The sequence below is a fragment of the Anser cygnoides genome, chromosome 5 (assembly GCF_040182565.1).
Source record: "Anser cygnoides isolate HZ-2024a breed goose chromosome 5, Taihu_goose_T2T_genome, whole genome shotgun sequence".
NCBI classification, from domain to species: domain Eukaryota; kingdom Metazoa; phylum Chordata; class Aves; order Anseriformes; family Anatidae; genus Anser; species Anser cygnoides.
Window position 1 is genome coordinate 35,932,617 of NC_089877.1, and position 22,911 is coordinate 35,955,527.

The following is a 22,911-nucleotide window of genomic DNA, read 5'->3' on the forward strand; positions in this document are numbered from 1 at the left end:
AGGAAAGATGAGTAGCAGATTTGGGCCGGTTTCCCCTCCATTTGCACAGGATCTGCTGGCAGGTGGATTAAATATAAGCAATTCTGTTGAGAATTGAATGCTAGGAGCCCCCCAGGACTAAGCTAAAGCTCCTGATTGATGCTTTTGGGCTTTCTGCTCTTGTAACAGCAGCATGCTCTGTTCACTGCAGTTACTCCCTCCAAGTGCTTTCCCACATACAAGGTTTAAAGGAGAACACTCGTTAAGTGTTGGCCTAATTACTTCCCAGCCACTTGCCCACTTCCAGGAGTCTCTGTGGCTCCTGGTGATTCTGGAGCAGATGTAAAGGACAGGCTTGGTAGACTTGTAGCAAATGACTCCACGGTTTAGGAGCAACCAGGAGACTGTGCTTTCCTGGGGCACAGTGGACAGAGAGTACTTTTGTTGGGATGTAGCCAGGAGAGAACGCAAAGGCTGCCAGAGGCACTGCCTGCACTGAGCGTGACAGCTTCCCCGTATGCCGATGCCCTGTTGTGCCTCTGCCCTCCTGTCCCCCTGTCACTGTCCCTCCCACAGCAGCCACGATAAGATGCACTCAGGCACCTTAAAAAAAAAAAAAAAAAAAAAAAAAAGAAGGAGGCTTCTAACAATTCCTCAAACAGCACAAAAGCAGACCAGGTGCCGTTCCCTTCTGCTCTTCTTTTGATTTTATCACCCACGCTCACCACTCTTCCTCCTTGCGTTGTGACGGGCACCCATCCCTCAGCCATTTCGCTGCATCCCTGCTGACGGCAGCTGGGTTCAGGGAGAGCTGCTCGAGCCTTGGCTGCATATTACCAGTATGTCTTGTAAGTCTCTGCGGAATGCTTTTCAACCAAAACGTGGCTTGCTGCTAAAAATATAAACCAAAGAAACATGTTGGGAGGTTTTACCTGGGTCTTGCACCACTTCACCAGAAGAGATAGATAGATAGATAGATAGATAGATAGATAGATAGATAGATAGATAGATAGATTAGAAACTGAGTTCAAATTACCAAATGAGTTTCTATGAGGATATTCTTTTTCTGGGTGCCAGTCTCTCTAAATATGAAACTTGTAAAATGAGACCACATGTTCCGTGTTTAAAGGAAAAGGGAAAAAAATAGAGAAGCCAAAATCCCAGAGAAGGCATTAAAGAGAGCTTTGAAGTAAACCACAAATAAACTAAGAATGATATATATTTATTTAAAACACAAGCAGCCCCAGTGTTTGCTGTGCCATGAAATCCTCTTGGTTGTGACTATTGCTGCAGAGGACAGGATATTATAACACAGGCTATTTCCAGCTTAGGATGGGTGAAAACATATAAAATGACAATTACATTTGCTAAGCAAACCAGGGATCAGAGGATGTCCTCTGCTGGTGAGGAAGATGTTTTCAGTTTGGTTAGTCGCAAATCACTCTGAGACTTGAGACCTGGTAGTTATTCCTCTACTATGTACACAAAGTACATATATGGACTCACTGGACACATACCAATTAATTTATGAGTAAAACCTGACAGGGTGAATTCTTATAGGATTATATTCCATAGCCTCATGAAAATCCAAGCAATATATATTTTTTTCCAATTGCTCTTAGTGCTGCTTTCCAGTGAGAAATGCAGGAAGCAATAAAGATTTGTTGCCTCATAAAAATATTGTTCAAGAAAGCCAGGCTCTGACTGGCTGGCCTTGATCCTTACAGCCCTTCCTATCAGCCCTACACTGTGCCTTGCCAGGAAATGTAAGAAACCAAACCAGCAACGTCACAGCAGTGCAGAGGGTTCCTTCTGGAGGACATTTAAAAGGGTTGTTGTGTCCAAACTGGAGGATTGTGGTTGGATTTTTCTTCTTGCCACATGCACGTCATAGCCCTGTGCCAGCCTGCTCAGGCTGTTCCTCTTCTTCCCAGCCCTCTTCCGCGAGTGCCCCTTGTCATTTGTTGTCTGAGGCTTCCCTGTACACAAGATTTCACTTCCTCTACAAACAATGCTGGAATCAAATTAGCAGCAACATTAAGGGATACAACTTAAATGTGCATCCTACACACCTAATTTGCCAATCCTTGAGACAAAAGTTGATGTCCTTGATTCTCAACACTGATTGAAACTGGAAGCTCAGAGAGTAGCACCCCATCATGAGAACTATAATTCTCCCTAATATACCAATAAACAGCCATTGAACCGAAAGCTTGTTGTCTTTTTTTTTTCAGAACAAAGGAAAAAATACTCCAACTCCAATATCATTATGCATGAGACTTCACAGTACCACGTACAGGTGAGTATGCAATGAAATTTTATGGGACTGAGAGGCCTACGTCAGTGATAGATGCTGATAATAAAATGTATTTCATTTGTCCTGGAGTTTATTAGGTCAAAGACCAGATGGGAACCTTCTTACAATACACAAGTGTTGCTCTCCACACCCTGGGAGAGGCAAACAGCAAAGCTGCTCCATTCTTCCTTAAGGGAGGTGGGACTTCCCCGTTGCCCTATTTCTTTTTCCCAGCTCCTGCATGTAGATAAATTTGCCTCCTGAGCTTCCCTCCAAGGGGTTGTAATTTCTAGCTCCTGTACTGCAGGGCATGCCTGCAGACAGCCACCCACTGTAATTCCCCTCCTTGTGCTGTGGGCCACCCAGCCAGCCTGGAGCAAGTGGCTGAGACCACGCAAGTCCTCTCCATCCATGGAACACACTGCTGAGGCTGGGATCCTCGGGGCCTCTCAGATTCCTTTGTGACAAAGAGGGATGAAAGGAAAGAGCATATGTAGGCGAAGCACGGGAGTTTGTTCACCAAAGATGCTTTGAGGAGACAAACTAAAGGACTAAAGGAGAGCAAACTACAGGAGAGCAGCAGAAGTCCTGAGATGATTCCTCTCCAAAGACTGACCTCACTCCTTCCTACGAGTCAGAGGCTTCGGGCTGGACTGGATCCCTTTCTCTCCTCTCACATACTGCCTGCTCTTTCTAAAAGTAATACCAGCTCTCCTGCTCCTTTTATTTCTCTGCTGCTCGTCTCCAACTCCTACCTTTGAAGAGCAGCAGTCGTTCCATTATGGTATGACGTTGTCTGAAAATCAATGCAAATAGACTCTGGTATAGCTCACAGATCCTTCCACAAGGCTCCAACAGTATTCCAGGGCACAATTCTGGGTCATGTTTAAATGCTATAGCAAAACAGAGGCTTTGATGGCTTCCCCCACCTTGCATTACACGTCTTATCTGACCCTACGACTGTTCCTAGCTTGGATCCCTCACACTTCTTTGAACTTGAAGAGTGGGAAAGACTCCAATATTAGACAGGCTGCTTTCGGGATGGGGGAAGAGACAGGGAACGGTTGCTGCTTCTGCATGGCTGGCCTGTACCAAAGGCTCAGAAGTTACTGCCGTGTCCCCTGTCCTTTGCTGGGCTATATCGAGGATGAGTGTCTGGGGACAAAGAGGTCAAGGCTTGTTGTGAGCCAGCACAACAAGTCATTCGGCTGGACGTGGTCATTACAGCCAGCAGATGGGAAATGGTTGAGAGGAAGCAAGGACAAAAAGCAGTAATTAAAGAACATGAATTTGGTTTAATTACAGATGGACCTCTTTTCTACTTCAAATTTAAATTGAAAATGGCATGCAAATCCATCGTTTATCAAAAATACAACCGATCAAGATTCAGCAAATTAAAACGTTTAGTAATTGGGGGGTGGAGAACACAAAAAATATGTTAAAAAGACAAGGGAAATTCAGTATGAGGAAACAGGAAACGGAGAGGCTGGTCCTCTCCCTCCTCTGCATTTGAAGGAGAGTAGTGGGAGCTGCTGTTCCTCTTGTTTCTCTGTCCTTCAAACCCTTCTTGACAGACAGATTAAAAACAGTGTTCCACAGTGGTTACAGGAACTCACCTGCCCAGAAAACACAGACCACATCGACTATCATCTTTCAGCTCTCCCTCAGCTACTCCGTCCTCTCAAGTAATTCAAAACCCTTCAGCCATGACAGGCATTCAGCCAAATTCATCCCCCAGTGTCACAGACATCCACTTAAAGAGAGGAGCCGGCCTGGCTGCCCGGGGCCTGGCGATGCTTGGAACGCAATGTGCCGCTGCCAGCCAGCAGCCTCCGTACCACGGGAACTCTGCCCAGCTGGGCCATTTGTCACTGAAAACCTGGCAAGGCAAGAGGGGAAAACAGTTCACGAGGTTCATGTTTAGTAGATAAGGTCCTCTCTTCTCTGATTTAAGGCCCCAGTCCAGCAGAGAGCTTAAGAACACAGTTAAAAATAAAGGGAGCTGCTCATTTGCCTACAATGAAATTTTGACTTTTAAAAACACTCGTTTGGAAGGAGGCCCTGGCTTCCACCTGAGATACTAACTCAATCCACCCCATCAGTGGCCTGGCCAGCCATCCCCATCAGCAAGTCCTAACAAATAAAGTCACTTGTGGAGTCAGAGAAGGGACTTTAAACAGTGACACGTACATTAATTCTTTATTAATTATGCCATATGCCACTCATTTGTGAGTTTCTACCTTGGACTTTGACCAAGACAAACAGGACTTCAGTGGCAAGCAGTGAGGCAGGAAAAGGTTTCCTTATATGAGGCATTTTACACCCTTAAAGTAATCTATAAGCTGATCAAAGTTTAAAAGTGGAGAAAATCATTGCCCATTCTTATAAAAATTACCATATTTGAATCTCCGTCTGGATGAAAGGGGTTTTTAGTGAGATAAAGGTAAGAACCAGCTTCTGTCCCTGCTCAGTCCACCAGTATCTACAGAAAATGGAAAGGAAAAAATATTCTAATGAGTCCTAGTCAGACAAGTAGCTTTCGTTTCCACGAAAATTAACTTAACAGTAAATAACAAAGGAATTTATGAAGATTGTAAACCTGGCAGTTAAAATAATAGAGCAGATAAGATTCCTGTCAGCAGGTATAAACCAATTCCTTTCACTGCTCCGCAGGCAGAGGGTTTGTCACCTCTGCGTGGATAATATTGACTTTGCAAATACCTTTTCATGCAGCATTTTACAATTACAGTAACACATACCCAAGCATGTTCTTCATATCTGATTGGACGGCTAATCTCAGCTTTCGGTGGAGCTGCTCAAATACCTGCCAGGAATTTTATTTAGATAGTGCCTCACCCCATACCTTTGCTTTATGAGCACAGAACTGGGTCTTCACTTAACCTCTGAAGTGTTTATCCTCTTCTCTGGTCTATCCATTCATCGCAAGCTATCCAACAACCACCTGAACAACAAATTGGTCACCACAAATTCTCTCCACCCCTAATGCCCACTGCCGAATTTCATGCTTAAAGACTCAGCCTGGGTTTTTACAGGTAGAAGGGACTTCCTCCCCAGAGCACTGCTCTCTTCCTCCTTTGCTGCTCCTTGAGACACCTGCCTGTTGTGGACGCTAACCACAAGGAGCTGAGGCTGGTACTGGGGACACATTTCCACCTAGCTCTTTTTCTTTCTCTTCTTGCGTTTTGCAGCTCTTGCTCGCCAGTCTTCTTGGACACAGACTGTGTTTCTGCACTGTCTGGACCCTGACCCTTGCTACAGCACCACTGTAGCAAAAAGCACCAGAAGGAAACTGCCTGAGCCCTAAACCTGTTATGTGATCACTGGGAGAAGGCACGGGTCTTTCTGCCAGAGCAGTTACAGCTCCACTGCACTTCTGCTAACCCACACGCTAGCCTGACTCAGCAGCAGCATGTCAGTGACCCTAATACTATTAAGAAGGGGAATTGGGATGTGGGGGGAATTGGCTGAGAGAGATTCCAGGGAAGAGAGAAGGAGCCAGGAACTGTCCTGATAAGCCTGCTGGCAGCAGGAGGCCCCCAACATCAGCAGGATGTGTTGATCAGGCCTGTAATGTGCCCTTCCGAAAAACTCCCGCCTTCCTCTCCTGGAGGAAGTTGGTTACAACAGGGAAAACTTCCAGCTGCTTTCCCACTCCGGCACGTTCTCCTTCCTATCTCGCTGCCAGGAACATAGCAGAGCAGCACAGGGAACAAGGTGAAATGGGACCATTTCCCTCTGCTTCCCCAACACTTCCCGTTCCCTGATGTCACCCGAACATGTGGCCTGACCGTGCTGTCACTGACATGGGGACAACGGGCACAGATAACCTGGCTGCTGAGCTGGCTTCTCCTGCCTCGCAGTCCCCTCTGCTGGCAGAGCACGCTCTCCCCATCTGCGGAGAGCACCACTTGCTCTCACCGGCTGGCCAGCAGCACTGTGAGCTGGTGATCTGAGAGGAGAGAAATTAGTTACCTGGATTTCCGGAGGGGCCTTCGCCCACTGCTGGGGGCACGCGTGCACCGTTTGGATGCAGCAGACACTTCTTTCTGTAACTGCCTCCCTGCCCGGCCCTGCCTAGCACTCCCTTCAGGTGGAGCCCCACGAGCAGTGAAAAGCCTGCAGGTGCAGCTCGGTTACACGGACTCTTCATAAACTGAACGGGTGCCAAGTGCAATGCTTGGAGCGTTGCACGCTTCAGGACACAGGGCAGGGCTGGGAAAGCATGCGAGTGCAGTCTTGTCTGGGACATGACCATCTCAGCACACATCAGCCAGCACAAGAGGGGAGGGCAGCATGGAAATCAGGCTGGAAGTGGGAAGAGCCCCAGGCCGGGTCTATGGGGCAGGTGGAGGGAGGGAGGAAGACCAGGGTAATCTAGCAAAGCCACAGTGCAGGACAGAGGCAAGTACCAAAATACTCCTTTATACGGTCAGAGAGGCCCCTTTTCACTCCCACGAGAGCTGATTTGAGTGATTTTGGTGGGAAAGCAGCATGAGGGGATTGAAAGGCTGGAGCAGAGTCAGCTGTCAGGCTTGGAGCTGTCTTGCGGTTTCAGAAAAGCCAGGGGACTAACTCGTTTGTGCAAAGCACTTGCAAACATGCATGCTGGATGGCGGCCAGAGCTGCTAGAATTGGCATACAATGAGATAAATATGCAAGCAGTGAAACTCGTTATGAAAACCTTTGCTGTGTTACAAAACTCTAATCTTTCACCACTGTGAACGGCCTGGTACTAATAACCAGAACGAACACGTTCCACAGTGACTCTTTCGTGCCCGTGCAATAAAAAACAAACAGCCCAAACCTCTAGAGATGGTTTCACCAGTGGTTTATGACACAAGCAGCATCAAAGCTTTTTCACCTGTTTTCTCCTCTTTCCCTCCCACCTTCAGCACTTGGCCACCTTCATCATGGACAAGAGCGAGTCCATCGTGACGGTGGACGACGCCATCCGAAAACTCATACTGCTCAACTCTAAAGAGAAGATCTGGACGCAGGAGATGCTGCTGCAAGTGAACGACAAGTCCATCCGCCTGCTCGACTGCGAGTCGCAGGTACCCAAAGCGCTCTGTGAGGGTGCAGGTTAACCTGGGGCATGCAGTATCCTCTTCCCCTTCTGCTTTGGGGAGCCATTTGCGAGGAACCCAAACAAGGGGAGATCGCTACCAAAATCCACTCCAGGCTATGCAGGGGCTGGCTGACTGTAATTCAAAGGGCAGGCAGGTGTGGGCTGATTTATTCATGGCTCCAGAGCACAGAGACTCCAGGTGGAAGATACCTTGATCTGTGCTCCAGGCAAACAGTAAAACTGCTTTCTGTGGGAGTGATGCAGACTTACAGGTCCACAGAGACCTGCATATAGCATGAGCAGAGAGAGAAGGACCTGTTACTGGTATTAAAATAACACGCAGGGTCCCCTGCTTGAGAACAGTGCCCCATTTTGACAGCAACACATGTATGTGCACACAGCACACCTAATCTGATGGGAAAGAGCAGCCAGACAGTAGGAGAAGGGGGGTACTGCGCTGAGTTTAGCAAGGGGAAACTAAAAAAGATTTGCCCAAGGTCATCCAAGAGTCAGTGGAAGGGCAAACTCCTCACTGCCATTACCCTGAAAGCATCTTTCCGCTGGGATGCTGGGATGCATGATACTGGGGCAGGTAAAGCACACCAGTAAGATGACAGTGAGCAAGAGAGCTCAAGTTCTTCAAGTCTCCCACTGGGCCCCCATATTCAGGAACTCAGGAGAACAAGAGTTCTGTTTTCCATCCACCTCTTTCCTGGTCCTACGTAGTCCCAAGCCACTGCCCCTTTGCAGACTGCGACATGAGTATTTGAAGAGCCCAGCAAATCCCTGCTGAGAAGCACAATCCCTGTCAGGTCTCTCTCCTTAAGAAGGGATCCCAGGAGTTCAATAGATCCCCGTTGCCCAGCCTCTTCCTTCTTCTTTTCCAGGAGGAGCTGGAGGACTTCCCGCTGCCGACAGTCCAGCACTGCCAGACGGTGCTGAATCAGATGCGCTATTCCTCCATCCTCCTCCTGGTGTGCCAGGATTCGGAGCAGCACAAACCTGACATCCACTTCTTCAACTGCGATGAGGTGGAGGTGAGCAGAGCCCTCCTTGCCAGCGGGATGCGAGTGGGGTGTGCTGTGAGATGGGGCTACTGTGGCCTGCAGCTGGCTTTCCCAAAGAAAAAGGTCCATCCTAAGCCATCTCTCCCTCTCATGGCAGCAGTGCCTTCAGGCACGGCCATGCCAGCAGCACAGCATCCAACTGCATCTTGCGCTGCACAGGCACTCACTGCTTGCCCCCTTGCCAGACTTTTCCAGGCACTGACAGCAGAGGAAGCCGTGAGATGCCCTAGAGGCCTGCCCAGGTATCAATGCCTTCACATTAACCTCTCAAGGCTCCTGCCCCCCTGACACTGCCAGTCTTGTGCAGCTTACTCCACGGCCAAGCAATCTGGTAACAGAATGAGATATGCTCCCAGCTGTCTGCCAGCCATTTCTTCCTTTGCCCACTTGGAGCCTTCAATTCAAATTTTCCAAAGCACAGCCCTTTAGTAAAACACCCCTGTTTTATCTTTAAGGCGGAGATGGTCCATGAGGACATAGAAAGCGCCCTGGCAGACCACAAGCATGGGAAGAAAGTACGACCACAGACGCTCAAGTAAGTACTGCAGGGTAGAGCTGGGAGTAACAAAATCCCCCAAATCACATCCCCTGCAGAGAACACTCAGAGTGCAGTGACTGCCAGGCCAGCCTCCCTCTTCAAGATGACCCAGACAAGATGCTCACTCATGTGGGCTTAGCTGAGGTTCGCTGCTATTTACAAAAAGGATATGAATTTTGGCTGTTCTTTGCATTTCCTTGCTCCAAATATATCCTTGGTTTACACGCCTGAGAACGGAGTCTCCATCTCACATAAACCACCCCTAGGAGATTTTACACCCTGAAGCAAATCACTCCGAGGGAACTCTTCGGCTGACAGACTTCAAAGCAAGCCTCCTGGCTGCTGTGATATACCCCCCCAATGGTTTGTGCTGCTGACTCTGTGCAAGGAATCTCACCAGCCTCACAGACACTCCCTGCTCTAAAGCACCAGCCGAAACAGCCCTACACGGCTACCAGCTGGTGTGCGCTGGAAGAACTGGCCTTCCAGACCACACGCTGCAAGCTCCATTTAAACCAGTCAGGTGCTACAGCTCTCCTTACCCAAAGACGCTTGCTGTCCCCTCGCAGCCACCCCTCCCAAACCTGCAAGCCTCAGGGCATGGGGGAAAGGCAGCCAGAGCACACAGCATCACCCCGAGCACGCACCCCTGCTCAGGCTGGTGCATTCGCACACTGCTCTCTCGGAAATAGGATCGTCAGCCTCTGACAGGGGTTGTTCTCTGTTGTTTGCCTTGCAGAGCAAACCAAGAAAAGATCAAGCAGAGACAGTCTATCCTCCCACCGCCACAAGGGCCGGCTCCCATCCCGATCCAGCATGACATGCGAGGGCCAGCGATGAACAGGAACCGGGTGGCACCCCCTTCCCAGTATGAACCAGGTACTGGGAGAGCTCAGCGGGTCTGTCCTGAGGATGGCGGCTCATTAGCCTGGGCAGCCCACCCTCCTGAAACAGCCTGTGGTCATTTCAGCCCCAGCATTGCTGCCCAGTGTCTTTTCACTATGTTATGAAGCAACAGTAAAGACACTGAAATTCCCAAAAGAGGTGACAGGCCATTACCAAACAGCAATTGAATGAGGCTTGGACCAGGCACTGGTGATCATAAAACATACAGACAAGACAGATGTGGTCAGAAAGGCACATCCCTGGCCCTGCTGACTTCACAAAAACCAAGATTTCACCCACAGAAGTCAGGTGGTTTGCACATATACCAGAGCGGAGGGTAAAAAGGCAGATCTGAACTTACCCCATACTCCAAAACCATCCCAACTTCATCCCAGTTTGAGCTGTCTGGAGAAAACTTATAGTTCTCTTTGGAGAAAGAAGTTCCCAGTAACAGAAATAAGCTCCTTCTCTGAAATAAAGCTCAGATTGACTAAAATGACCAGCAAACTCTAACCCTTTCTTACCACTGCCAATTCTACCAGCTTCTCTTGGGATTAATTTCTAGGCTCAAGGAAAATCTATAAGCAGGGTACAGTAAGAAACTCTGAATACCAGTTGAGGAGAGCATTTCCCTGGGCTGAGAACCGAAGCCAAGCAGATGATCCAGCCTCTTGAATGAAGAGCCTATTTTAGGTCCAGCTTTGCATAATGAAAATCAGATTTCTATTTCAGAGCTGGATCATCTCTCAACATCTATATTCTGACGCACAGCAGTTTTCCATGAAACAGCCACCCTTAACTCTGCCCTTCCCGGTAGGCTTAACATAAAGGTTTAAGTCCATTGCTCCCACCAGCACAGCTGGGCATTTACTCAGGCAGGATTTCTGGATCTGAGAAAACAGAGCCCGGCACAAAAGCAGGAGTCAGGAGAAAGCTTTGAATGATGCCTGTTTGCTGGGATCATTTCTCCTTTGAAACGTGCCTTACTGCTTTTTCTACAAAACCTGTCAAAATTAATCATCTCATCTTAATGCCTAAAGATGACGTACAATTTCCTCCGTCCTCTGCCAAAACTGCCTCCCCAGTTCTCCCACTTGATATATCCCGCTGCCCGAACACCGGCTGTGCTGGCCTTTTCAGAGCCCATCTCACTGAGCTGACACATTATTGTTGTCACAAGAGGCCGCCTGAGCAAGCGCTCACGCTGAAATATTGCTGTCCCACTGAGTGTCTGCCTTCTGGAAGCTGGGAGATACCTGTGGTTTTTATTTTTGCGAGTTTTTTTAATAGTGATTAAAAACACTCGAGACATTGCACATGAGTTTGTAAAAAAATGCTGTTTTTTGCCTGGGCCTGTCTAAATATCAATCATGCAGAATTCCTGGTGTGCTGCTTTCTAGCAAGGGGCCATTGCATTCCTCTCCAGGTCTTATTTCTTCTTTCTTGATGGGCAGCTAGCTGAGCTGGCATCCCTGCCACAAGCAAGGCTCCTGCGGGGGGCAGGGGGTTAGAGGAGAGCGTTGGAGCCGCTCTGACCACGTGTGACGTACCCGTGGAGTGCTCAGCAGTGCAAGGGGCAGCTCCTCGGCAGGTGTAAGGCAGCTTAATGCGTCAAAGGCAAAGGAGTCAGTGCCTGGCAGCCACTGGGACCTGGGCGTGCAGGTCTCTGCCTGTACCAGCAGCTGGCTGCTCCTCACCATTCACCCAGAGCTGGTGTCTGAAAACAGGCAGCATACTGACACACAGGGCTGGGGGCAGCTGCTGTGACACTTGGAAGGTTTAATTGGCAACTTTGATCACCTTTGTGGTCTTCTGAGGTGCTTTCAGAATACAGGAATGAACAAACCCAGCCAGGAGCGACCATCCCATCGGTCCCTGCGTTTAATGGAGTCCATCTTCAACCTTTGATGGTAAAAATATTTTTCTCTGCTTTTCCTTGTTTGCAGACTATGAACGACGAGGCTCTGCCTCCCAGGACCATGAAGAGTCCCGAATCATCTTAGCACAGAAGATTGAAAAAGAAACGGTTGGTAGCAAGAACAGTGCACGGTCAATAGGCGGAAGGGATGGGGGAAGAGAGGAAGAAAGCAAGGGGCTCCTCCTCCACAACCAAACATTTTATGCATAGTTCAGTCATTGTTAAGCTGATACCTACTGCTTAGAAAGATAAGGGGAGCAAAAGCAAAGCTCCATCACTGGTTAGGTGCAATCTCCTTTGACCTGAGGTAACTGAGCTGATTTTAGAAGGTCTGCTTCTCCCTGATCCATAGTCTACTCTTGGGGTTATTCTCCAGATGTCCATCAGCCAGTGGTCAGTTATTACATTGGCAAGTACAGCACACAAAACGGGCACGGCTTTGTGTATGGAAAGTGATGAATCCAGATTAACTTCATGCCTGGATTCCCCATTCCTGTGCATTCTTCCGGGAAATGAAGCGGGCACAGATCGAGGCACTCGGGGATTCAGGCTTCCTGGCTGTGTGCAGTTTTGGCTTTTTCCACCTGGGTTCATTGCATTTCTGTCCTCACAGCAAATCCTGAACTGCACTCTGGATGATATCGAAGTGTTTGTCGCCAGGCTTCAGAAGGCTGCAGAGGCATTCAAACAGCTCAATCAAAGGAAGAAAGGGAAGAAGAACAAGAAGAAAGGGCCAGCAGGTACAGTGCAGCAGCTACAACAAATGGGGAATGTGGGAGCACAGGTGAAGGTTGGGATGAAAGCTCAGTTCACACTTTAGCAAGGGCAGGTCGGTGCAGCAGCGCTGCTATGGACCCGACAGCAGATACAACGGTCTGGGAGGTCCTGCTGGTCACTGCGGATCTAGTGTAGAGCACACAGAGCCTTGTGAAGCCTCCAGCACAGAGAAAGACATCTGACTATTCTCAAACCCTTGATTTTTAGTAGTTCTAGTCTCCATACCTGTTATTGCTGTCTCTTCTGCATGCCAGCAAGACGAACCCCTCTCTGGAAGGGGACACTCTAATTAAAGTGCCTTTCTCTCCACCTTCTCATAAAAGAGGGCGTGCTGACTCTTCGAGCAAGACCCCCGAACGAGGCTGAGTTCATCGACTGCTTCCAGAAAACCAAATTGGCTTTTAACCTCTTGGTAAGACACAGAGGATGTTTTTGTCTTATGCAGGGGTAGGGCTGTTTCCCATATATTGCCATACTAAGCATTTAAAGTGAAATTTGTACTGAAAAACACTGTCAAGGGACAAAGGTGTGAATTCCAGATTCCTCTGCCAGAAGCAACCACAAACCAAACATTGTGTGAGGCTTGTGCAGGTTTCTTGGGCCAAGTTGTTAAACTGAAACTAGAAGCCTAAAGTCCACGTCTGAAAAATGCACGCGCCTTCCTGCTGCCTGTGCAAAAGCCAGCACCGTGGTGCCCACGCAGCAGGCCCTAGGACCCATTCCACAAACGCTGTGAGCTGAGGTGCAGCTGTGCTGCTGGACGGAGCCAACTATTCCTCTCCATCTCCCTGTGCCTCCTTTCTCTCTATGCCAGGCCAAGCAATTGTGCCCCGGCACGTGGCTGAAGAGGTCATACACGTGAAAACCAACCAATTTCTTTTGGCAATGCTAAAGTCAGACCAGTTCCCTAGCCAGGCTCACCCTGCAGCTGCAGAGTGCACGTTCCCTCAGGGAACGGCGGCGCAGGAGGGACTGAGCAGCTGGGGCCCTGCAGTGCCCGCAGCTCCCTTCTGATGCAATCCTGGCTTAGAGCACTAGTGAAGTCGTGGGCTTGCAGATTCAAGAACCAGTGTGCCTGCTGTGCTGACAGCTGTGCACAGGCTTATACAGGCGTCTCCACTCGTGATACTCGTTTTTGCTTGTGGCTTTTGGAAATCTGCGTAATTTTGTGAGAGCTCTAGTCCCTGTTATCCTTCTGAGGCACAAACCAGAACTGTAAATATTAAAAAAAAAAAAAAAAGTCTTATCTACTTTAAATTGTTCTCACCTGATCCTGTCTAAAGAGCAGCAGTGAAGCTGCTCAGCCAGGGTCCTGAAAAGTCTCTGGTTATCCACAACTGATGTCCCTCATTGCCCCAAGGTTTCTGGATCCTCCGCTGTTTCTCCCCTGGAGGAGCTGCACTGGGAGATGTCAAGAAGGGGATGAAAAGCTGGAGCACAGACATGTTCCCAGCTCTGCTTAGTTAAGTGTGTGAGACCAGGAGGGTAATAAGCCAGAAGGAGATTGTCAGCTCTGACCAAACTTGCCCAGTGAACAAGATCCTTCCTGAGACGTTAGTAAGGAAACCACAGAGACTGTAAACAAGCCTAAGGCAGGACACCGAGCTGCAACCTTTTCCTTTAGAAGCGAGCATTCACACATTTTTGCTCGCTCAGGACCAGAACTGAGTCTTGGAGGTGGCAGCTTTGGCCAGCAACAACTGCTCCCACACAAACCGATCAGGCGCCCTGCGAGGGCCATGCCACGCATCCACAGCCTGATGCAAAGGCTGCTCTGCAGAGGCAGCTGAGGATTCTCCAAGCGTCAAGAAATGATGGCTGCTGCATCCCAGCCCTTTCTGACTGCTTGCACAGCCGAGATGGATACAGTGGGGCTGGTGTGGTCAGCCAAACCCTTAGGCATGGCACATCGGGGCTGGTGTCCCACACCAGCCGCTGTGCCAGTCATGTAACACAGCCACAAGTGCCCATTACAGGCTGCATTATGTCCACTGGTGCGCAGCCCCGCCAAGCTCAGCATTGCAGCTGCTCCCCTGAGAGCAGCGCGGGAGCTAACACGTAGGAAATTCAGCCACATGCTCTGGCTCTCCCAGCAATCCAGCCTTGGTCCACAAACCCACAAAGAGGAGGCGAGAGGCTGGGGAATGTAAGAAGGGAATCAGCAGTGGAGCAGCGGCGTATCTGCCCCACGCTGTCACGTGCCCCGTGCCTGCGTCTTTGTGAAGTGCCGCTTCCTTTAGGCGCCTCGTTGCCATCAATTATTTCACGCTTTCCGCTCTGCATTAATGTTTAATCACCAGCATTTGAAATGACTAGGCCTCGCATTTCGGCAGGGGAAGGGGGCTGTTTTCCATTGCAGCAATGCCAATAGCGCAGGACACAAGATACAGTAGAACGGAAGCACAACTTGAAACGGTTTCTCACCACAGCTCAGCTCAGTTCTTACAGCCAGGTAACCCGAAGCATTCATTCCTCCATTCCAGCAGCGACTCCTCCAAATGCCACACATCCCAGGGTCCAGGGCAGCTCCAGGTGCTGCAGGCAAGACCTTGCTGAAGAAGGCAAAACACTCGCTCTGTTGTATTCGTTCCCAGCAACTAACGGCATTTTCAGCTTTGCAAGAGTCAGAAGCTACAGGCCTGGCCCTTCCTCTCTAAGGTTTTTCAGAGTAAACCAAGGTTTTCTATTTCTGCTCAAAATACCTTCAAAGGGACCGACTTTTAATAGAGTAGGTACTCCACCCCTTCTGAAAGTAAAGGCTGTTAGAAATGAACACAAAATAGAAATGATCAAAAACTGAATGATTCCTACTCCCCAGTCACTTAGTTTTCTTTCCTGATTTCAAGGACACTGCTGAAAGTTCCCTTTATTTTCAGGCTGCATTATTAACTCTAGCAAATGTCGGTCAGCAACAATCCCTCCATGTCACAGAAGAGGAGCCAAAACCAGGTTAGGATTAAACTGGATTTTCCTTTATCTTTTCAGGCCAAACTGAGAAAGCACATCCAGAACCCAAGCGCTTCAGAGTTGGTGCATTTCCTATTTGGACCACTGGAGCTGGTAAACCTAACTCATGGGTTTTGCTGTGAATTCACTTTTTATTTCTAATGCCGCTTTTGCACTTACAGGCAGCTAAATTATGCAGAAGAGCCAGCAGGCTGCTCAGAACTGCCCAAAGCTGTCTCAGTAAAGTCCAGAAGCAACAACGTCAGTGTTTCTGGTCTCTGATCTGATACCCAGCTTGAACTAAACACATAAACCCTAGCAAATACAAATCTTTCCACCACATTAATAAAGAATTACTGTGAGCAGTGCAAGGCAACTTATGGTTCTTATTGGGAATCTGCCTGATCTCACCTTCAGGTAAACATGGCTCAGTATTTGCACTGAAAGGAAGAAGCAGGATTCTCAACTTGAAAAAGAAGCCAGAAGTGACGCAGAAATACCAAGCAATTTTCCATTTTTTAATGTGGCAGCTTGTGATCCTGTCTCCAACAACGACTAATTTTTAGATTAAACCCTGCTTTGACTCCAACAGAAAAATTCCTGTGTTATGCAAAGGTTTAGACTGATGTTTCTCGAGACAGCTGAACTGATCTAAAAATCAGCTGCTGCCAACAAGAGTCAGGCCATCCCTTGGCATGAAGGGTTGCCCTCTGGCTTTCATTTTATCCCGTGGAGAACTTAGCCAAGAATTATTTGCCTTATTTGTCTGGTTTTATTTGTTTCTTGTTTGTTTTTAATTAATCTGCAAATCAAATACAGTACAGTACAATGATAGAAAGGGGATACTGAGGGAATACAGCATTCCTTTTAGGGAGCAGCAAACCATTAATTTAGTTCATTTGTGTCGTGAAACCTCACCCTTACATATGAAGGCACAGAGGAGAGCTTTGGAAGTGCAAGTCTGATACGAATTAGTCTGGTTTTAGAGGTACTTGCCATGGAGGGTATATTGGCTTCCTTTGGAGTGGGCAGGGTACAGGGACTCCAAATGATCAGAGCGACTGATTTTTCTGTCTTAGATTTCTATTCTTGTATGTGTGCTGCTATGATATTTGGAACCTTTCCTGCAATATCTCTCATATTTGTGTTTGTGTGTAATCTAGATTGTCAATAGCTGTGCTGGCCCTGAGCTTGCCAGGTCTGTCATCAGCCCGCTTCTGTCTAAAGATGCCACAGATTTCCTCAGAGGACACCTGACACCAAAAGAGATAAGCCTTTGGGAGTCGCTGGGAGAGACATGGACCAGATCCAGGTGAGGACAGAGTTGCCATCTCACCAGGCTCCCCGAGCTCTTAAGAAAGGCAGAGGGGATGCTTGATTTTATGGGCATGTCAGAGGGATGCTCCGATGCCCCTGCCTCTCCCTGACAAGCAGTACTGGATGCTTTCCAACAAACGCTCTTTGTGAGCCTCACCACATATTCCCCATGTTCCCTGCTTCATGTCCTAGAGCTGAATGGCCCCGAGAAGCAAACATTCCCACCTACATCCCCAAATTCCGCAATGGCTGGGAACCACCCATAGAAATCTTCCGTGGAGCTCCCTGGGAAATAGACATCGGACACTTGCAAGAAGAGGTTAGTCTCGTGCTCCCGATCATCCTTTCTTCCTTTCACCCTTCCTCTCCTCTCCCCTTTTCAGAGTGAGAGGGATCTGCCCAGCCTGCAGCTATTTTCTCTGGCCTCTGGATTTGGCACCAGGGGAACCCAGCAGCACTGCAGGGAGAGCAAAGCTGTCAGGCACTTCTGACAGCTTCCTCCAATTCTGGTCTGACTCCTCTGTGCAACCATGGAGTTTGCAACGGCGTGTAACAAGTAGTCAACTCAAAATTCAGTTGGATCTGGTCACTCCAGTTAAATACAGAAAGCAAATAAGGCCAGATTCATCACCTTCCTTTCTCTTTGATGCAGCTTTCCCCTTTCCTGGTAGCACTGACACCATGTTTACTTTTCCAGCTATCATCAGCCAATGGATACCCTTACCGTAACTCCTCACTCAAACGCGGCCAGACAGCTGATCAGACACAAGCTGTGGATGCCTTTAAGCAGAACGTAACTCAGCATGTAAATAGGTAATGTACCAGCACCAAAATGGTTCCTCGGCTCCCCTTGGTAACCTCATAAGCACGCACTGCACCACATCATGGTACCAGGATGATTTGGCATCCTGGCAGATCGCTCTCTGCCATTATAAATTCAGACTTGTTAACAAGATCAAGAGAACTCCAAGATCAGACAAGCTGTCTGCTTTTTATCATCAGCAGGTCTACAAGGAAATGGGTTACATGTGTTTTCCACCATAAGAGGCAAAAATATTGGCTGATTTCATTAGTCTACCAGTATGTTGTTTCAGAACATCAGCCCACCAAAGTGAAATTAAAGAACATGTGCCTTTGGATATTTCCTGAGACCCCTGAGTTTCAAACTCTTCCAAAAGGACAAATGAATTCTCTGCCACTCCAAGTTGCAGCGATTTGACATGAAGTTCTGAACTGTCTTCCCCTCTGCCCAAGAACAGGCCCAGATTACACTAATGATCCATGAAATTTTAAAGACTTGATGTCCAGACACAGCAAAGCAGTTAACCATGGACTTTTCCAGAGCCAGCACTAGACTGGAAAATAGCTGCAAGACAGACCGTTTGTTTCATGTTTTCATATTTTAATCCAAAAGATTTATGAGCTCTACTGCTATTACAAAAAGCTCAAATTCACAGCAAAACCCTCAAATCCAATTGTATCAGCAAAACAACTTATTCTTCCCATTTGTCCCAACAAAGTTCCTGGTGGGACATAAAACAGTACAGATACAGTGTGCTGAGCGGAGACAGAATTACGGTAACAAATTCTCTTGTCCAATTCCATTTTTCATGGTGATGTTATGAAAAATAAGAAATTAGTTTACATGAGAAATTTAAGCCCATCTTAAGTGACCGGTAGACATTTTGCGTAAGAAATATTTTCATCTGTTAGTCTCAGCAGAGGGAAATGATAAATAGTAGTATCGGGTTCCGGAATACAAATTAGCAGTGTGCCACTTTACCAAGGTGACCCTGAGACACCACCCAGCCTAACTACAGCGTGAGCTCACGGAGGAATAGGTGAGGATGTGTCCTTCCTCCTGGGACAGGTGTTTTACCTTTTTACCTACCTTTCAGACTAACAACAGCAACTTTCCCTTGTGTTACATTTAAGAAAAAACATCAAAGCTAATGGCACTGAAGCAGATGCTAAAATTGAGAATGTGCTTCCATGCCTCTTCAGCCCAGAGCGGACGTCAACCAAGTCTGCCCAGTTGTTTGCCAAGATCACAGTCCTGGGACAGCCGTACTTCCTGCTGTATTCACACTGTCTTCTGGGTAGTTTGAACTACTTTTCTAACCGAGAGACCCTATATTAGCAAAAGCACCCATGCATCAGTATTATTAGCTAAACCAGGGCTTCGGGCTGCAGAGGAGCATCATGGAAGCCCCAAGCAATATTACAATAGCCAGCAAATGTCTCTTGTGTAAAACCTAGGTGCACGCAGAATGCACATTATCCTCATACTCCTCCAACTGTCCCCTTTTCTCGTGACTCATTTACCTTCTGGAATGCTACAAAAGAAGTAATTTCTACATAACTCAGGCTTTTTGCCCCCCTCCCTGCCTTCAGGCACTGCCGGGTAAGGCCACCACTCCCCTTCTTGACTGGTGGATTCACTCTGTCTAAAGGTCTGCTCCAAACTTCTGTAGTGCACGTGGCTGTGAGTAGACTGAGCACTGTCCCAAATGAAGTGAACTAAAGACAATGCACGTTATTAAACCACTGAGCCAATGGTTTCAACCTTTTTCAGGCCACCAAAGGCTACCTAATGAAGACAGCAAAATGAACTAAAACTAAACGTAAAAAAAGAACTAAACTAAACAATGTACTTGCTTTTCAAAGTCGGGTTTTACAGATGCCTCAGGGGTAGTCTGCAAACAAAGGAGTTTCCACAGATCGTACACCAAACCAAGATCCACAAATCACTGACCAAAACCAAGAACTCAGGAATGGAAAAACATAACACTAAAAAACATAGCTGCTAGTGGTGCTGGAAGCACTGCCTTCACCAAGTTACACTGATCTTGATATAAACTGCTGTAGCTCCACTGGAGGAGAATCTCACACCCTGTTGCCATGCTCACTGTGGGTACGGGCACCTGGGACTCCTCTGTATTGTGCAGCTGGTTGCAAGTCATAAGCAGAAAGATCCATAGAAGGTGCACTAAAATAGTTCCTGCATACACTTATGCAACTAGGCAAGCCAGTTTTTCCATACTGCAAATGTTTTTGGAATTCAAAAATAATACTATGCTCCCATCCTAGCTGGAGAAGAAAAAGATAAGATATGCAAATTTTTGCTAAGCCAGGCAAAACAAAACAAAACTTAAGACCCAAAACATTTCAGTTTGGGCCAAACAAAATCTTGCATTTCAGATCTCCACGTTTGACAATCTAACATATTTATTTCATCTCTCTCTCCAAATGAAAAGCCGGTTTAACACTGAAAGCTGTATATTCTTGTGTCAAAAATTTCCAAGCAAAACACTTGAACACATTAAGGGTATCTTAGAACAGAAACATTCAAACTCACTTTTCCTGTGAACCTGTGGAATTCTGTTTCAGTAGCTCAGCACTGCCTGATGAAAAAGCCCACAGATTTCCAGTCAGTTCAACCTGTGCTCATGTTTGTCACCCTTCTCCCAGCTTTGGTGCTTGCTTCTCCTCTGCCTTGGCACACAGGACAGTCATTTCCACTTATCAGATTGATGAGTGTTTCACAAACATTTTTCACAAGGGGTAGAATGAGAGCACTTTCTTTGTGCTTTGTCAGTCTTCTCAGTCCTTCCTGCAGCAGAAAAGCAACTGACAGGGGAAGAAGCCTTTTCTCTCACCTGAAAGCAGCAGCCTCACCGTCACCAATGACGGTGTCAGCCATCACCACTTGCCTTTTGCCAGTGGCCCTATAATGCCTTAGTTATTCAACTGGCCTCCATTATCAGTCCTTTTTTTTTTTCCCTCCTGCAGGAATTTTGAGGCACAGGGAATGGCCCTGCCGAAGAGATATGCCAAAATCCGCTATGATTTCACTGCGCGAAATGCCAATGAACTCTCAGTGCTTAAGGATGAAATCCTGGAGGTAAGTGAATGTGCTCAGGAAAGAGGTGTGCCTTCCTCCCCTTTCTAGGAACAGCAGAGAGATCTCAAGGTACTACCAAGTGCCAGCTCATTTTTGCTTGATATTTTCTGAGCAGCAATAAAGCTTTGTTCAAATCTAGAGCTGACTATGCTTCGGGTCATTTGCTCAGCTGAAACACGTCAGTAGCATCTTTTCTTAAGTAGTGAGGAGGAAAGAAGACGAGTCATTGTAGCATACTGCTCATGCACTTACCAGGCCTATGCTCATTATCGTCTCCCCTTCCTGTCCCCAAAAAAGGGAATTCTTTTCTACAAAATAATCCTTTCTCATAACTTCTCTCTTACTGCACCACTGGAGAAGGTAGGGCACAACTTGGTCTACGCACTAACCATAATGGACCTAAGATTTGAGGTGAAGACTTCAAAATGTTCAAACTGTAGCTATCAGCAAAGCTCATCGATTCCAGGGAGATTACTTACCGCAAAGTGATTATTTAAAAAAAAAAAAGTTTTTAAAAATCTGCTTAAAAACAAGCCTGCTGAAAGGAGCAGGGGGACAGGTGCAATAGGAGATATCTCAGCAGTGGGTGATCTCCTCACCACATCATGATTATGATGTGACACATGATCAAGTCATATGATAACCCTCTAGCACCTTTGGCAGGAATTGTTTTTATTTTAATTCAAAAAGAGAATGCAAAATCAATCACTGAAAAATAAAAATAAAGAAAAAAGATGAAGAAACAAGTAAATTAAGTAGGAACTTTGAGTTCTTAAGCACCCCAGAGGTGCTCTCCTCTCACCATTAGGGTAAGTTCAGACGCTTTGCAGGAAAGGCTTCACTCCTGAATTGCAAATGAGTGCAACAGATCTGTTTGCCAGCTCCTGGCCCCAGTGATGTTATTCTGGCAACTTCACATTACTGCCTGGTTTCTTTTCACTATGTGCCACTTATATATGCCAGAAATCTGATGTTCTCCCTACCAAAATTGTATTTTTTTCTGTCTCAGGTGTTGGAAGAAAATAAGCAGTGGTGGAAGTTGCTCAACCGGAGCGGGCAGGCTGGTTATGTCCCTTATAACATCCTGGATGAGGTGAAACTGGAAGAGCTCGAACAGGTCTCTAGTCAGGTGATATTTAACCTGTAGCCAGGTGCAGGGCATAATCAGTCACTGACCATAACCTTGTAATTAGACCTCTCTGGATTTCTTAGGATACCACGTGCAGGACAGCGTGAAATCTCACAAGTAGATGAGCCAGAGTCCTGAGTCTCCTAGTATAAAATTCCCACATTTTCCCACCATTTATCCCCCCTACCCAAAAAAAAGCCTATTCCTCCTGCCATGCAGCAGCCTAGTGCTTTTCTCCCGCTCCAAGATGCTAAGCACGCTGACTGCTGCCAGTGGCACCTGGCAAGCAGGGGTACGGGACAGACAGCAGCCTGCTATGAAGTGAGACCCTCGCTCAAAGGGACACCCACCCCAAGCCTAGCACCACATGTTATCATCCCAAACACAGAAAAGGTGACACTGAGGTGTCCCCAAACATCTGTTGGCTATGGTGGCTTGAAATAGTTCCACCTTTTGCCAGTGCCTTCCCCCTAAACCCACGCACTTCTCAGCCTCTGGTTTATCACCTTCTGTTGTGAAACTCTGCTGGTTTCAGGGCTGTGCTGTGAACAGGATGAGAGAGCTAATGCAGTCATGAAAGCACATTTTGCCACCAAAATACTGAAGTTTTTTACTGGGGATTATATCAAAAAACGACAGTTCTCTCATCCAGTTCAGTTTGGCAGCAGGAATAAGCTGCTGGAGTAGAGGTAGATGGAAACACCATCTGACTATTAAGTGAATATAGTTCGCAAGCACTTTGTATTGCAAAAATGTGGAGGTGGAGAGCTCCAAACGCCCTAAGGAAGCAAGGAATTGATTCCCACTTCGGTATTTCTCAGTTTGGGCAAGGCATAAAGTGCCCCAACAGGCCTCTGGACAAAGGTCTTGCTAGTTTAATCACGAAAATACCGAAAACCTCTTTCCAGACTGCTCTAGGCACTTAGAAATAGTCACACTCAACATCCAGTTACTGATGTTTTAGCTCCAAATGGGATTTCTGCTTGTTTTCTTTTTGTATTAGAATCTTTTTGCTTCCTTTGCTCTCCATCTCCAGAGAAGTCCTATGAGCAGTAATTTCTGCATA

At 47.3% G+C, this 22,911-nt stretch overlaps 1 protein-coding gene and 1 long non-coding RNA gene across 2 annotated transcripts in view; one reads left to right on the forward strand and one right to left on the reverse strand.

Annotated features, from left to right (window-relative positions):
* The window catches only part of EPS8L2 (EPS8 signaling adaptor L2), a 63,533-nt gene that overhangs the window by 33,697 nt on the left and 6,925 nt on the right, over nt 1–22,911 (forward strand). Inside the window, exons 4-17 of the mRNA XM_013198373.3 lie at nt 2,214–2,278; nt 7,189–7,350; nt 8,252–8,401; nt 8,887–8,966; nt 9,709–9,848; nt 11,801–11,880; nt 12,386–12,512; nt 12,873–12,961; nt 15,535–15,609; nt 16,659–16,807; nt 17,005–17,131; nt 17,510–17,625; nt 20,605–20,716; nt 21,726–21,833. Of these exons, the coding sequence (XP_013053827.1) occupies nt 2,214–2,278; nt 7,189–7,350; nt 8,252–8,401; nt 8,887–8,966; nt 9,709–9,848; nt 11,801–11,880; nt 12,386–12,512; nt 12,873–12,961; nt 15,535–15,609; nt 16,659–16,807; nt 17,005–17,131; nt 17,510–17,625; nt 20,605–20,716; nt 21,726–21,833 (1,580 nt within the window). The remainder of the gene's footprint in view (nt 1–2,213; nt 2,279–7,188; nt 7,351–8,251; nt 8,402–8,886; nt 8,967–9,708; nt 9,849–11,800; nt 11,881–12,385; nt 12,513–12,872; nt 12,962–15,534; nt 15,610–16,658; nt 16,808–17,004; nt 17,132–17,509; nt 17,626–20,604; nt 20,717–21,725; nt 21,834–22,911) is intronic.
* Nucleotides 3,440–15,104, reverse strand: LOC136790920 (uncharacterized). The gene is made up of 3 exons (XR_010831791.1): nt 14,974–15,104; nt 4,671–4,757; nt 3,440–4,154 (listed from the first exon to the last, which is right to left on the reverse strand). It is a non-coding gene; the product is annotated as an uncharacterized lncRNA (long non-coding RNA).